The sequence below is a fragment of the Artemia franciscana genome, chromosome 13 (assembly GCF_032884065.1).
Source record: "Artemia franciscana chromosome 13, ASM3288406v1, whole genome shotgun sequence".
Classification (NCBI taxonomy): domain Eukaryota; kingdom Metazoa; phylum Arthropoda; class Branchiopoda; order Anostraca; family Artemiidae; genus Artemia; species Artemia franciscana.
Window position 1 is genome coordinate 1,433,107 of NC_088875.1, and position 12,986 is coordinate 1,446,092.

The 12,986-nt window shown below is 36.8% G+C and overlaps 1 protein-coding gene across 3 annotated transcripts in view; it reads left to right on the forward strand.

Annotated features, from left to right (window-relative positions):
- The window catches only part of LOC136034364 (cytochrome P450 4C1-like), a 290,741-nt gene that overhangs the window by 206,153 nt on the left and 71,602 nt on the right, over positions 1-12,986 (forward strand). For all 3 annotated transcript variants that reach the window (XM_065715508.1, XM_065715507.1, XM_065715506.1), the window contains exon 3: positions 5,261-5,370. In XM_065715508.1, coding sequence (XP_065571580.1) covers positions 5,261-5,370 — 110 coding nt within the window. The remainder of the gene's footprint in view (positions 1-5,260; positions 5,371-12,986) is intronic.

Below are 12,986 nucleotides of genomic sequence, written 5' to 3' on the forward strand. Positions count from 1 at the left end.
CCACCAACTAGGTGTTGAGGTGGCGCGAAGCGCCACCCCAACAGCTAGTATATATATATATATATATATATATATATATATATATATATATACATATATATATATTATATATCTATATTCACAGGTGGGACACAGGGACACAACTACAATGGTGCGTAACGACTTACGCGCGTGGGGGGCTTGGGGGGTGGCGCGAAGCGCCCCCACCAACTAGGTGTTGGCTAGTATCACAGCTAGTATCGTATATATTTTGACCAGGGTTTACAACAATTCAAAAACCTTATGAAAATCAAAATTTTGAAGCTTAGCAGATATCGTCGTTAGAAATCGGGCTAAGTTTAATAATCAAATTAAATAAAAAAAACACAAGTTTATTTTTAACTGCAAGTAAGGAGCGACACTAAAACTTAAAACGAACAGAAATTATTCCGTATATGAAAGGGGTCGTCCCCTCCGCAACGCCTCGCTCTTTACTCTAAAGTTCGACTTTAGTTCCTTCTCACAACTCTACTTTTTAAAAAATAAAAACTTTAGAGTATAGACGATGCGTTAAGAGGAGGCCTAGTTTCCCTCCGGTTTTTGATTACTTAAAAGGGCAACTAGAACTTTTTAATTTTTTTCACGAACGTTTTTATTAGTAATAAATTTACGTAACTTAAGAATTAACTTACGTAACGAACTTCTGTATTTGTATTTTTTATTACGTATATGAGGGGGTTCCCCTCTAGTCAATACTTCGATCTTTACACTAAAGCTTGAATTTTGTCCTAATTCTTAAAGAATGACCCCTGAATCCCAAAGGCCGTAGCATAAATAGTTGAAATTACTAAAAATACTTTAACGTGAAGAGCGAAGTATTTTGGAGGAGATGAGCCCCCTTATTTACGGAGTAATTTCTGTTCTTTTTAGATTTTAATCCTGCTCCTTACTTCCAGCTGAATTTTCTATTTGTCTTCTCATTGTTTCTCTTAAATAATGCTAGAAAATCCTGCAGCCCCTTCATGAAAGTTCTCTTCCCCCATAATAAATTCCTCCATTGAAAGATCCTCCCACGTAACACCCTCCCCTCCTTCAACACGAAAAAGTCCTGTGGGGGATTCAGTCGTCCTGGAAGACATAATTATTAGGTTTTTCGACTATGCTGAACAAAATGGCTATCTCAGAATATTGATCTGGTGACTTTGGGAAGAAAATGAGCGCGGGAGGGGGCCTAGGTGCCCTCCAATTTTTTGGTGACTTAAAAAGGACACTAGAATTTTTAATTTCCGTTAGAATGAGCCCTCTCGCGACATTGAAGGACAACTGGGTCGATACGATCACCCCTGGGGAAAAAACAACAAAAAAAAAAACAAATAAACACGCATCTGTGATCCGTCTTCTGGCAAAAATTAAAAAATTTCACATTTTTGTAGATAGGAGCTTGAAACTTCTACAGTTGGGTTCTTTGATACGCTGAATTTGATGGTGTGATTTTCGTTAAGGTCCAACGACTTTTAGAGGGTGTTTCCCCCTATTTTCTAAAATTAGACAAATTTTCTCAAACTCGTAACTTTCGATGGGTGAGAATAAACTTGATGAAACTTGAATATCTAAAATCAGCATAAAAATGCGATTCTTTTGATGTAACTAATGGTATTAAAATTCTATGTTTTAGAGCTTCGGATACTATTGAGCCGGGTCGCTCCTTACTACAGTTCGTTACCACGAACTGTTTGATATCTTTGAAAAGATTCAGTATGAAAAGACAGCCAATTGTCTACGGTTAGAAGACAAGTAACAACAAGAATCCATATATAGAAGCCTGCCGCGTGCCGGGGCCCGGTAGTTGGTAATTGTAAAAGTAGTTGTATATATTTTTCATAAGAGATAACAACTATTTACAGACCTTATTAAAGAAAACCAAAAGTCTTAAGCTAAGTCGATATCGTTGTTGGAAATCGGACTTGCTTTTATAATCAATTGTTCTTGAAATGGCCCCAGTTTGAAACAACTTCAAACGCTAAACGAAAATATGTTTCTGGATTAAGGAGTTGTGGCTACGTGAATTTGAGGTCATAAGGTCTTCCGCGCCTAAATTTTGTGTAATTTAGAAGGTAAGATAGGGTATAAATTATGAAATGACACACCAGAATATTTTTAAAGAAAAGTAAATTGTTGGGTTTTTTTCCTGGGAAATTGGGTTATTTGTGTTGTTTTGGAAGGTCTAGAGCAGTTATACAGCTGATATTTGTTTTCTGCTTGTCCGAATATCCAATAAAAAAATCTATTTGAAGCCGAATAGTTTTATTTTAGGTTCAAATTTGTGGTTAGGCACGTTATTGGGGCATTTCCTGGTTTCAGATTTTTGCGGGGTCTTAGTATGCTATTCTCCGGATGTTTTTAGATATCTTATATATATAAAAAAAAACATTTATTTTCCAATTTGTTCAACCTCACCCTGTAGAATGATTAGCCTGTTCTGGACTTTCCAAATTTACCCTTTCTGTTCACGTTATTTTGAGTTCATAACTTAAGTTTTTACGACAATCTTACTGGAAATTAAGACTTTCATTTAGGGGGGATTGTGGTTGTGGAAGTCTGGTGTATCACTTTTGCTCCTGTACAGTTTGTAATTTGGCAGTTTATAAACTTGTTTTATAAGCTTTTTTATTCCACTGATGATTTTAATTTTCTTTTTTTTGGGGGAGAGGAGGGATCTGGTTTGTCTTTGAACTAAAATGCGGAGTTCACTTCTGGGTTTGACTTGAGACTGTCACAATAGATATTTCTGAAATATATTTTTTCTATCATTTTCTGTCATTCCTAATGGACCGTATCACAGTTCTCTCCTATTGTTGGTGGTGCCAGAGGAAAAATTAGTTACAGTGCCCCCTCCCGGATCAATTATAAGCAAAAAAAGTCGAATCAAAATCAGAAATCTGATCAAAATGGGTAGCCCCCTGGTAACGGCGCCCTGGGCAGCTTTGCCCGGTCTTCCCCCTTTAACGGTTCTGACTTTATCTGATGATTATGAGGAGATTTGTGTTTAGAGTTTACCTCTGTCATATTGGACTAAAGTTTAAACGTTATCTTTGGAAACTAATGTTGCGGGTTTTCGAGAAAAAATACAAAATTTAAATCTCAGGTCTTCGAAGCGATAGTTATTTCTTCTACCCAAGTTTGACATCAAATGATTCATATGAAACTTACTTTGGGAGCTAGACAAATCTGTTTTTCCTCATTTTAATACTATTGAGTAGGCTAATAATTTTATTTTAAGAAAAATTACCGAAAATTCGTAATTTTCATATGCAATTTTCATTTCGAAATCGCAGTCCCTCGTGTCTGAAAAATTTTTACATTCTGAAAGCTACTGCTGTGATCATAAAGGAAACAACAATGAAGGCAGTTGTGTTGCTCTTCATCAGATCTGCTGCTATGCATAGGAGAGAAACAGACCTCTATTCCCTTCTGTTTGCAATTAAATAAAAAAAAACAAGTTTTTTTAACTGAAAGTAAGGAGCGACATTAAAACTTAAAACGCACAGAAATTACTTCGTATAGGAAAGAGGCTGCTTCCTCATCAACGCCCCGCTCTTTACGCTAAAGTTTGACTCTTTCTCTCAATTCTTCTTTTTAAAACAGTAAAAAACTTTAGCGTAAAGAGTGGGGCGTTGATGAGGAAGCAGCCTCTTTCATATACGAAGTAATTTCTGTGCGTTTTAAGTTTTAATGTCGCTCCTTACTTTCAGTTAAAAAAACTTGTTTTTTTTTATTTAATTTCTGAACGTTTTTGAATCAATGCATGTTTTGATTTTGGCTCTCCGCAGAGGAATAATCAAAACGAAATTTGCATATTTTTTTTTGGCTTAATGGCTTTCTCATAATTTTGATCGAATGATTTTGAGAAAAAAAGAGCGGGGGACGAAACCTAGTTGCCCCCCGATTTTTTGGTTAATTAAAAAGGCAACTAGAACTTTTAATTTTTTACGAATCTTTTTATTGGTAAAAGATTTACGTAACTTATAAATTAGCTTACGTAAAGAACTTTTGTATTCTCATGTTTTTATTACATATATGAGGGGATTCGCCCCATCGTCAGTACCTCGCTCTTTACACTAAAGCTTAAATTTTATCCCGATTCATTAAGAATGACCCCCTGAATCACAAAAGCCGTAGAATAAGTAGTGAAATTACTGAAAATACTTTAGCGTAAAGAGCGAGGTATTAGAAGGAGGTGAGCCCCTCATATGGGTAATAATTTCTGTTTGTTATAAGTTTTATTGCTGTTCCTTACTTCCAGCTGAAAAAGCTTTTTCACTTTTATTTTTTAATTGTTTTTTTTTAAATAATGCTAGTAGCCTATATCCTGCTCTCCCTTCATGGAAATTTTCTTCTCCCATTAAAAATTCTCTAAGAAAAGTTCCCCCAGCATATCCCCCTCTTCTCAACCCCTCCCCCAAACCCAAAAAAATCCCCCTGAAAACGCCTGTATACTTCCCAATAACCATTACTATATGTAAGCACAGGTCAAAGTTTGTAACTTGTTGCCCCTCCCACGGGGACTCTGGGGGAGTAAGTCATCCCCAAAGACATAGTTATAAGGTTTTTCGACGACGTTGAATAAAATGGCTATCTCAGAATTTTGATCCGTTGACTTTGGGAAAATAACTAGCGTGGGAGGGGGCCTAGGTGCCCTCCAATTTTTTTGGTCACTTAAAAAGGGCACTAGAACTTTTCATTTCCGTTGGAATGAGCCCTCTTGCAACATTCTAGGACAACTGGTTCGATACGATCACCCCTGGGAAAAAGAAAAAAAAAACAAAAAAAAAAAAACAAATAAACACTCATCCGTGATCTGCCTTCTGGCAAAAAATGCAAAATTCCACATTTTTGTAGATAGGAGCTCGAAACTTCTACAGTAGGGTTCTCTGATACGCTGAATCTGATGGTGTGATTTTCGTTAAAATTCTATGACTTTTAGGGGGCGTTTCCCCCTATTTTCTAAAATAACGCAAATTTTTTCAGACTCGTAAATTTTGTTGGGTAAAACTAAACTTGATGAAACTTACATATTTAAAATCAGCATTAAAATGCGATTCTTTAGATGTTGCTATTGGTATCAAAATTCCATTTTTTAGAGTTTTGGTTACTATTGAGCCGGGTCGCTCCTTACTACAGTTCGTTACCACGAACTGTTTGATTTTGCTGCTATTCTGCATTTTGTTATTTTATCTTTTTTGTGTCATTTTTGTGTTTTATTTATTTTATTTTTTTGCAGAAATGACGCGACTGCTTTTCAAGGAATATCCAGAAAAATACGGCCCGATATTTCGTTTTTGGACTGCCTTCGTTCCTAGAATAGGCCTTTGTAGTGCCAGACATGCGGAGGTAAGTACAATTTTATTGTCTAATTCTTTGTATGCGTTTTCTTTTTTCTATTGTGATTTTATCATTATTATTATTATTTATTGAAAACCCGTCTTTTTATAAAAAGAAAATGACGAAGCACAGCAAAGAGAAAGAAACAACGAATAAAAAAATAGCAAAATATCACTTTACAGCTATAACAAGGTAACTATAGTCGAAGAAGTTGACTCCAAGCATGTTTTGAAATCTTGTGGTTGTTTTAGCAACAACTATAGTAGGACATGCTATGTGAAGACTGTTGATGAGTTTTGAATTGCGTGTCAAAAATTGGATATTTCAATAGGTATTTTGCTAAACGGAAGAAAGTGGAGCGGATTTTCAATTTATCAACATTTGTAAGAATCTTTCAGCAGAGTGCGATGCAGAGGATGTGGGGGAGAGCAAAAGTGTTGTTCAGCGTTGCGAGATAACTGCGATTGAAACGAAGCTTAGCAGAGACTATGGATGCATAGGCAGCTTATTTGCGGCGTTTGATGACTTCTGTTAGGAGATGACGAGTATAAGAAATGGTATTTCCAATGGGAATACCAAGATAATCGATTTGGTCAGACGGGACAGATCTTTGAATTCTCAAGTACAATTTCACGAGGATATGGGCCTTTCCAGTTAAAAAGCACGACGTTGGATTTTGCAGCGTTAAAATCGAGACCAGATTTTAAATATTGTGCTTGCAGTTTTTGAAAAAGTTTCAGAAATTATCCCCAAAGCTCAGCTAATGTTAAAAATGTTATCAGCATAAGTAACTAAGGAGATACTGAGGCCAAAAAGAGCGCAAGACATCTCACACTGGTTCTGAGCTTCGATAACATAATTGTCGGAATAACAAGGTAAAGCAATTGCGCCTTGCCTGGCTCCTCTCTAAACTGATGTAGTTCTAACCAGTGGCCTCCATCTTATTTTGCTTAAGAGCGATTTTAAGACGGATTCGTAGCTTAGCATACGTATCCCTTTGAGATCTAATTATAGGCGGATTTACTCCTCTTTTAACATCCATAAAAGCTTTGGGGAGTCAAAGGCATGGCGAATATCATGGCTGACCAAGGCGAGTGAACTACCTATACATGAAGCATCAAGCAGAGCATTAGGAACAACTGCAAGGGGTCTATTCATCCAGTGCTATGTTGAAAGCCAAATTGATGTGGAAGCGTGTAACATTTTTCTTCAAGCTCTTTTATAAACAGTAGTTCATAAAGCTTGCATAAACTGATTGAAACATTTTTGAGCCTGAAAGATGAGCATCGATTGGAGGTTTTTCGCCTTTTTGGAATAGGAGAAAGATCTCCCACGTATAATGTTGACGGAATCATGCCTTGTGTAAATATCACCTGAAGCAGTAGCGTGAGATGTTCCAAAAGCACAGGACCACCATTTTTAATATGCAAGGCGTGAATTCCATCTATGGCTTGAGATTTCTGCCTTTACGAATTATGCTCTTTGGATAATATGGGACCCTTTCCCCGGGGGCTGGACATTTTAAGAAAGCATTTGACACCATAGATTTCAGAATTTTAGAATGAGATTAGGATGCTTGGGCATTAAAGGAATGTGTCTGAAGTGGTTTGAAAGTTATTTACGCGGGAGGTCTATTAAAGTGATTATTAATGATGTGTTTTCTTCATCTTATCAAATGTCGTGTGGTGTGCCACATGGATCGGTCCTTGGTCCACTTCTTTTTCTAGTATTTATTGATAGCATGAGGTTCTATCTTCCGGGTTGCTGCTCAACGTCACTTGCTGATGACACTGCAGTTACGTTTTCTAGTCGTCGTTTGAATAGCCTTGTATTAAAGTGAATGGGGTTTTGAGAAATTTCCATGTTTTTACTAGATTGAGTTTGTTATCAGTAAACGTTGCTAAGACGAATTTTATTTTATATACTAGTGTAGGCAAGCCCAATGATATTAATGGTAAAATTCTGTTTGATAATAGTCATGTAGTTCAGGAAATCCGTTATTTAGGTTTTTACTTTGATTGTAATCTTTCGTGGAAATGCCGCAGTAATATTGTTGCAACAAAGTTTGCCCGTGGCCTTGGAACAATTCAACGTTGCAAAAATGTTTTACCTCCGAGAGTTTTATTGCTTTTATACCACGCTCTGATTCACCCTTATATTTCGTATGGGTGCATGTTATGAGCAAGCAAATTTTTATCTGAATTTTAAACGTGTTCAGATTCTTCAAAATAAAGCGATGCGTCTTATTGGTTGATATGTTGAAGGTGAGCACAAAACTACAGCTTGCTTCAAGAAGTTACAAGTGCTGAATGTAGGACAGCTACGGGAGTACCAAGTTGGAATTTTTGCCTATCAATGTTGGAACAATGTAAGTCTAGAGGTTTTTCGCGATTATTTTAGTGAAAATAGAAAGTTGCATCATTTTGAAACGTGTCACGCTATTGATTTCGTCATCCCGCTCAGAAGTGGAACCAGGGCCGGCTTCCCTACTAGATTTTCGGGTCTAATGCGTGGAAGTCTGTTCCAGAGAGTATTCGGGTGACTGAGCACCTGGGATTATTAAAAAGTAAATCGAAAAAGTATTTGTTAAGCCAAAGTTCATAATTCTTTCTTTTTAGTTCTTTCTTTCTTTTTTTATTATTATTATGAGATTGGTTATTATTATTGATGAGAGATTTGTCGTTATTGGTTATCTTTTTTTGTTGTTGTTTTTGTTGTGTTATGTTTGTAGTGAATTATTAATTAGAATATGGGTTTTATGTACCCACCCAGTCGAAAGTGCTTTTTTTGCCTCTTTCTTGGGGTGGGTACTACTATATTAGTTAAATGTATTTGGGTTATAAATAAATTGAACTGAATTGAAATGAACTGTTGCTTTCAGGGTCTGTTTTGGAACCCTACGACCCTTCCGTTCAAATGGTAGTTTTAAATATTGATCCGTTGCCACCTGAGGCACCCGGGGCACATTGGGTTCTGAAAGGATGAAAAATTACCATTCAATCAGTTTTGGTTCTTAAAAAAAGAACGTTAGAGCTCAGAATGTGGGATTGAATGAGCTATTAATCAACTTTTTATGATCGTTCCTTTTATGTAGCTGCATCGGTAGAAAAACAAAATCTCCATCGAAAGTCACGATGCATAAATCTATTATAATTTTTACAATTCTGAAATTAGTCTGCCAAAAAGCAAATTATACATAGCACTACGAAAATGTCTCAAGGATTGAGCACGGTCTAAATGTAACTATATCTTGGAATTTTATGGCTATAGAAGTAGTGACCGCATTGATTCCATTGGAGCCCTATTCCGTCATTCCGACGACAACCAGCAGGTGTATGTTATGTAATAGGGAATGTTTTCTAAGAGACGCAGGTGCATGTTACGTAATAAGGAATGTTTTTATGTGGCTGTTATGCTTAAGAAACCTAAGGGTCTGAGGGAAGCCTTCAGAGGGTTCGCTAAATCAAGATTTCTTTAGTTTTTACCTAATAGTTGCTTTAAAAAAACCTGTGAGGGCCAGGGCTTGTTTACTTCAGGATTTATAAGAAGGTTATATAATAGAGAGTCTTTAAAAACCTCCAGGAGGGGCTTCTTTAATCAGGTTTTTTAAGTCTGCTCTTTAAAAAACCTCCAGGGCTTCATTACCCCAGATTTCTAAGATTGTTCTTTAAAAACATTCAGGGCTCCTTTACCGCAGGATTTTTTTGGGTTCTACCTAATAGTTCCTTTTTTAAAAACCAGTGAGGTTCACGCCTTGTTTACTTCTGGATTTCTAAGATTGTTAAATAATAGAGAGTCTTTAAAAAAGCTACAAGGGCTTCTTTACCCCCAGGATTTCTTTGAGTGTTTTGAAAAAACTTTCAGGGGCTTCCTTACTCCAGGATTTCTAATACTTTTCTTTATAAAACTATCAGGGCCCCCCACCGAATCATTATCTCCTTGGTTGTTCTAATTAAAAACCTTCAGGGGGCCATCCCCTCAAGTAAGGGGCATGGTCCATACATCCTACCAATATATTCAGGCTTATCTGCCATTTCGTGCAAGCAAATTTGCAGCCATTTTCTATATGGAGAAATGTTATAGAGACGATTGATTTTATGGAGCAAAAGATTCGCTTTCTTTCCAGAAAACAGGAGCGCCATCAGCTACTATTATAATGGGGAACCGAGGAATTCCATTGTCCCTGGGGGTTACAAAAACGGTTATTAGAACAGTAATGTCATTAGTTTTACATAAGATCTTGACCGTGTCATATTCTAAAATGGATTCTCGTAGAAATTTGAAAAAGGATTGAACATCTGCTTGCATGCTGGTGAGTGTTATTTTCTATTTACCCCATCAACCAAATTTGAGCTACTATAATTCGCTATATTAGATAAATATATGACCCCTCCCCCCATAAAAAGTCTTATCACTGATAGAATAAACTTATTTTCTCGCTAAATTCATTTAAAGTGCTTTCAAGCTAGTTGGTAAAAAAGGCATAAGCTGAGTTAAACCCAAAAAGCCCTATTTTCTACCGAACAAATGCTATTGAATAGAGGGGGGGGGCATCTCTTCACACAAAAACTAAGATTCAATCTCTTTTCAAGGCAAATTTTTGTTATTATTAATATATTAATGTTACCCCCATCTTTAGAAAGTAACGTATTGCTTTTAGTTCTGCTACAATATGGCTACAAATGATTAAGATAATTTTTGAAACCACATCGGTCTGCCATAAAATAAAAAAAGAAAACGCCCAAAAATGGGGTTTTCAAAATATTTGCTTTCTGTGTTTTCTTCAGTATTTTCATTTGGCCTTTTAAAACCCCATTTTTCGTTTTCTTTCTTTATGGTACAAATGATTTTTATAAATAATCCATTAAAAGTTCAGTTTTATTGACAGCAAAGTGCAAAATTAAAATTTAAAAGAGAAGAAACTGCACGAAATAGCAGAGAACTACTGTCTTCTTCAACCATTTGTTAGAATTACCACAACGTAATTTAGTTTTGTTAAAAATCCAGGTGCCTTTGGAGGTAAATTCAAATCTCTTGAGATTTTCTTTTGTTATTATCCTTTTGTTTTTCCTATTTTATTATTTTATAATTATTTTAAATCTGTAACATGGCATTTTTTAAATACCATTTTTTAATTACCATTTAAATACCAATTTTTTAAATAATGTATTTTTCAACATAACCTTTTGGGGGATTGGTACTATGCATTCAATGTGGGATTAGTTTATTAATAATAAATCTTAAGTTAATATCTAGGACAGGGGAGATAAATTTGTCATTTTTCAAAATTTTTTGTGCAAACATCGAAAAAAGTATTTTCAATGAAATTACCCAATAAAGGTATCTTTTTATTTTTATTTTGGGGCGGCACAGCCTCCTAATTGACGCCGCTGCATCATGCTAAGAAATATATCAGTTGATATCAATTACGTTTATGCATGTGTGCTTTGTTTTTATGGCATTTGGTATCTACCAAGTGATATATAGCTATCGCGAATTCTGTCGGTTGGTCTGTTTGTCGGTCGGTCTGTCTGTTCCAGTTTTGCTAGTTTAGGCACTTCCAGGTAAGCTAGGACGATGAAATTTGGCAAGCATATCAGGGCCCAGACCAGATTAAATTAGAAATCGTCGTTTTCCCGATTTGATCATCTGGGGGGGGGGGGGGGGACGGCTGAATCGGAAAAATTTGAAAAAAATAGTATTTTTAACTTACGAACGGGTGATTGGATGTTAATGAAATTTGATGTTTGGAAGCATATTGTGTCTTAGAGCTCTTATTTTAAGTGTCGTCTGGATCCGGTGACATTGGGTGGAGTTGGCGGGGGACCTAAAATCTTGGAAAACGCTTGAAGTGGAGGGATCGGGACGAAACTTGGCGGAAAAAATTAGCAAAAGCCCTAGATACGTTATTGACATAAACGGTACAGATCCGTTCTCTTTGGAGGAGTTGGGGGGAGGGTTAATTCTGAAAAATTAGAAAAAATGAGGTATTTTTAGCTTACGAAGGAGTGATCGGATCTTAATGAAATTTCATATTTAGAAGGACCTTGTAACTCAGATCTCTTATTGTAAATCCCGACCGGATTCCAATGTTATTGGAGGGGGGCGGAAATCTCGGAAAACGCTTAAAGTGGAGAGATCAGGATGAAACTTGGTGGAAAGAATAAGCATAAGTCCAAGATACGTGACTGACATAACCGGACCGGATCCATTCTCTTTGGTTGAGTTGGGGGGGGGGGGATAATTCGGAAAAATGAGCTATTTGTAACTTACGAACGGGTGATCAGATTTTAATGAAATTTGATATTTAGAAGAATCTTGTAGTTTAGAACTCTCTTTGTAAATCCTAACAAGATCCGTTGACATTAGGGGGAGTTGGGGGGGGGGAAGCATGAATTCTTGGAAAACGTGAAAATCGAGGTATCTTAGGAAGGGTGATTGGATCTTAATGAAACTTGATATATAGAAGAATCCTATGTCCCAAATGCTCCATTTTCAATTCGAATCGCATCTGGGGACATAAGAGGGTTGGAGGGGTTAAACAGAAATCTTGGACACCGGAAATCTTGAAAAACGCTTCGAGTGAAGAGATCGGGATGAAACTTCATGGGAAGAATAAACACAAGTTATAGATACGTGATTGACATAACTGGAACGGATCCATTCTCCCTGGGGGAGCTGAGGGTTGTTAATTTGGAAAAATTAGAAAAATTGAGGTATCTTTAACGTAAGAACGGGTTATCGGATCTTATGGAAGTTTGATATTTAGAAGGATACCGTGTCTCAGAGCTCTTGTTTTAAATCTCGACTGGATCCGGTAACGTTGGGGGAGTTGGGGGGGAACCTAAAATCTTGGATAATGCTTAGAGTGGAGGGATCGGGATGAAACTTGGTGGGTAGAATAAGTAAATGTCGTAGATCCGTGATTGACGTAACCGGAATGGATCTGCTCTCTTGGGGAGTTAGGGGGGGTCCAGTGCTTTGGAGAGTCAGGTGCTTCTGGACGTGCTAGAACGATGAAAATTGGTAGGTGTGTCAGGGACCTGCACAAATTGACTTGATAAAATCATTTTCCCCGGTTCGACCATCTGGGGGGCTGAAGTGAGGAAAAATTAGAAAATATGATGAATTTTAACCTACAAGTGGGTGATCGGATCTTAATGAATTTTTAATATTTAGAAGGACTTCGTGTCTCAGAGATCTTATTTTAAATCCCGGCCGGCATTAAGCCTCTGATTTTTCTTTTAAATCAATCTATTGGTTCTTAGAATTTTGCTAGAGCCAAGAGCCATATCAGCTCTTGGCTCTTTAGACTTCGTCACAAGTACCATATGAGCTCTTAGCTCTTTTTTTTAGATCTAGGGCAGTCATGCTTTAATCCTGAGAATATCTGATGATCGACGCATAATTTTTGAAGTGTTAAAATCAGTCAAGAGAGGCAAAACATGTTTTTTTTTACGAATTTTGCTCCTTGGATAATATCCCCTGGGGCTGGACGTTTGCTGTTGCTTTTATGTTCTCATTTGGAACCTTTCGACCATTCTGTTTAAATTTTATTTTAAATATTGATCCTTTGCCACCTGAGGCACCTGGGGCACATTGGGTGCTGAAAGCGTGAAAAATTA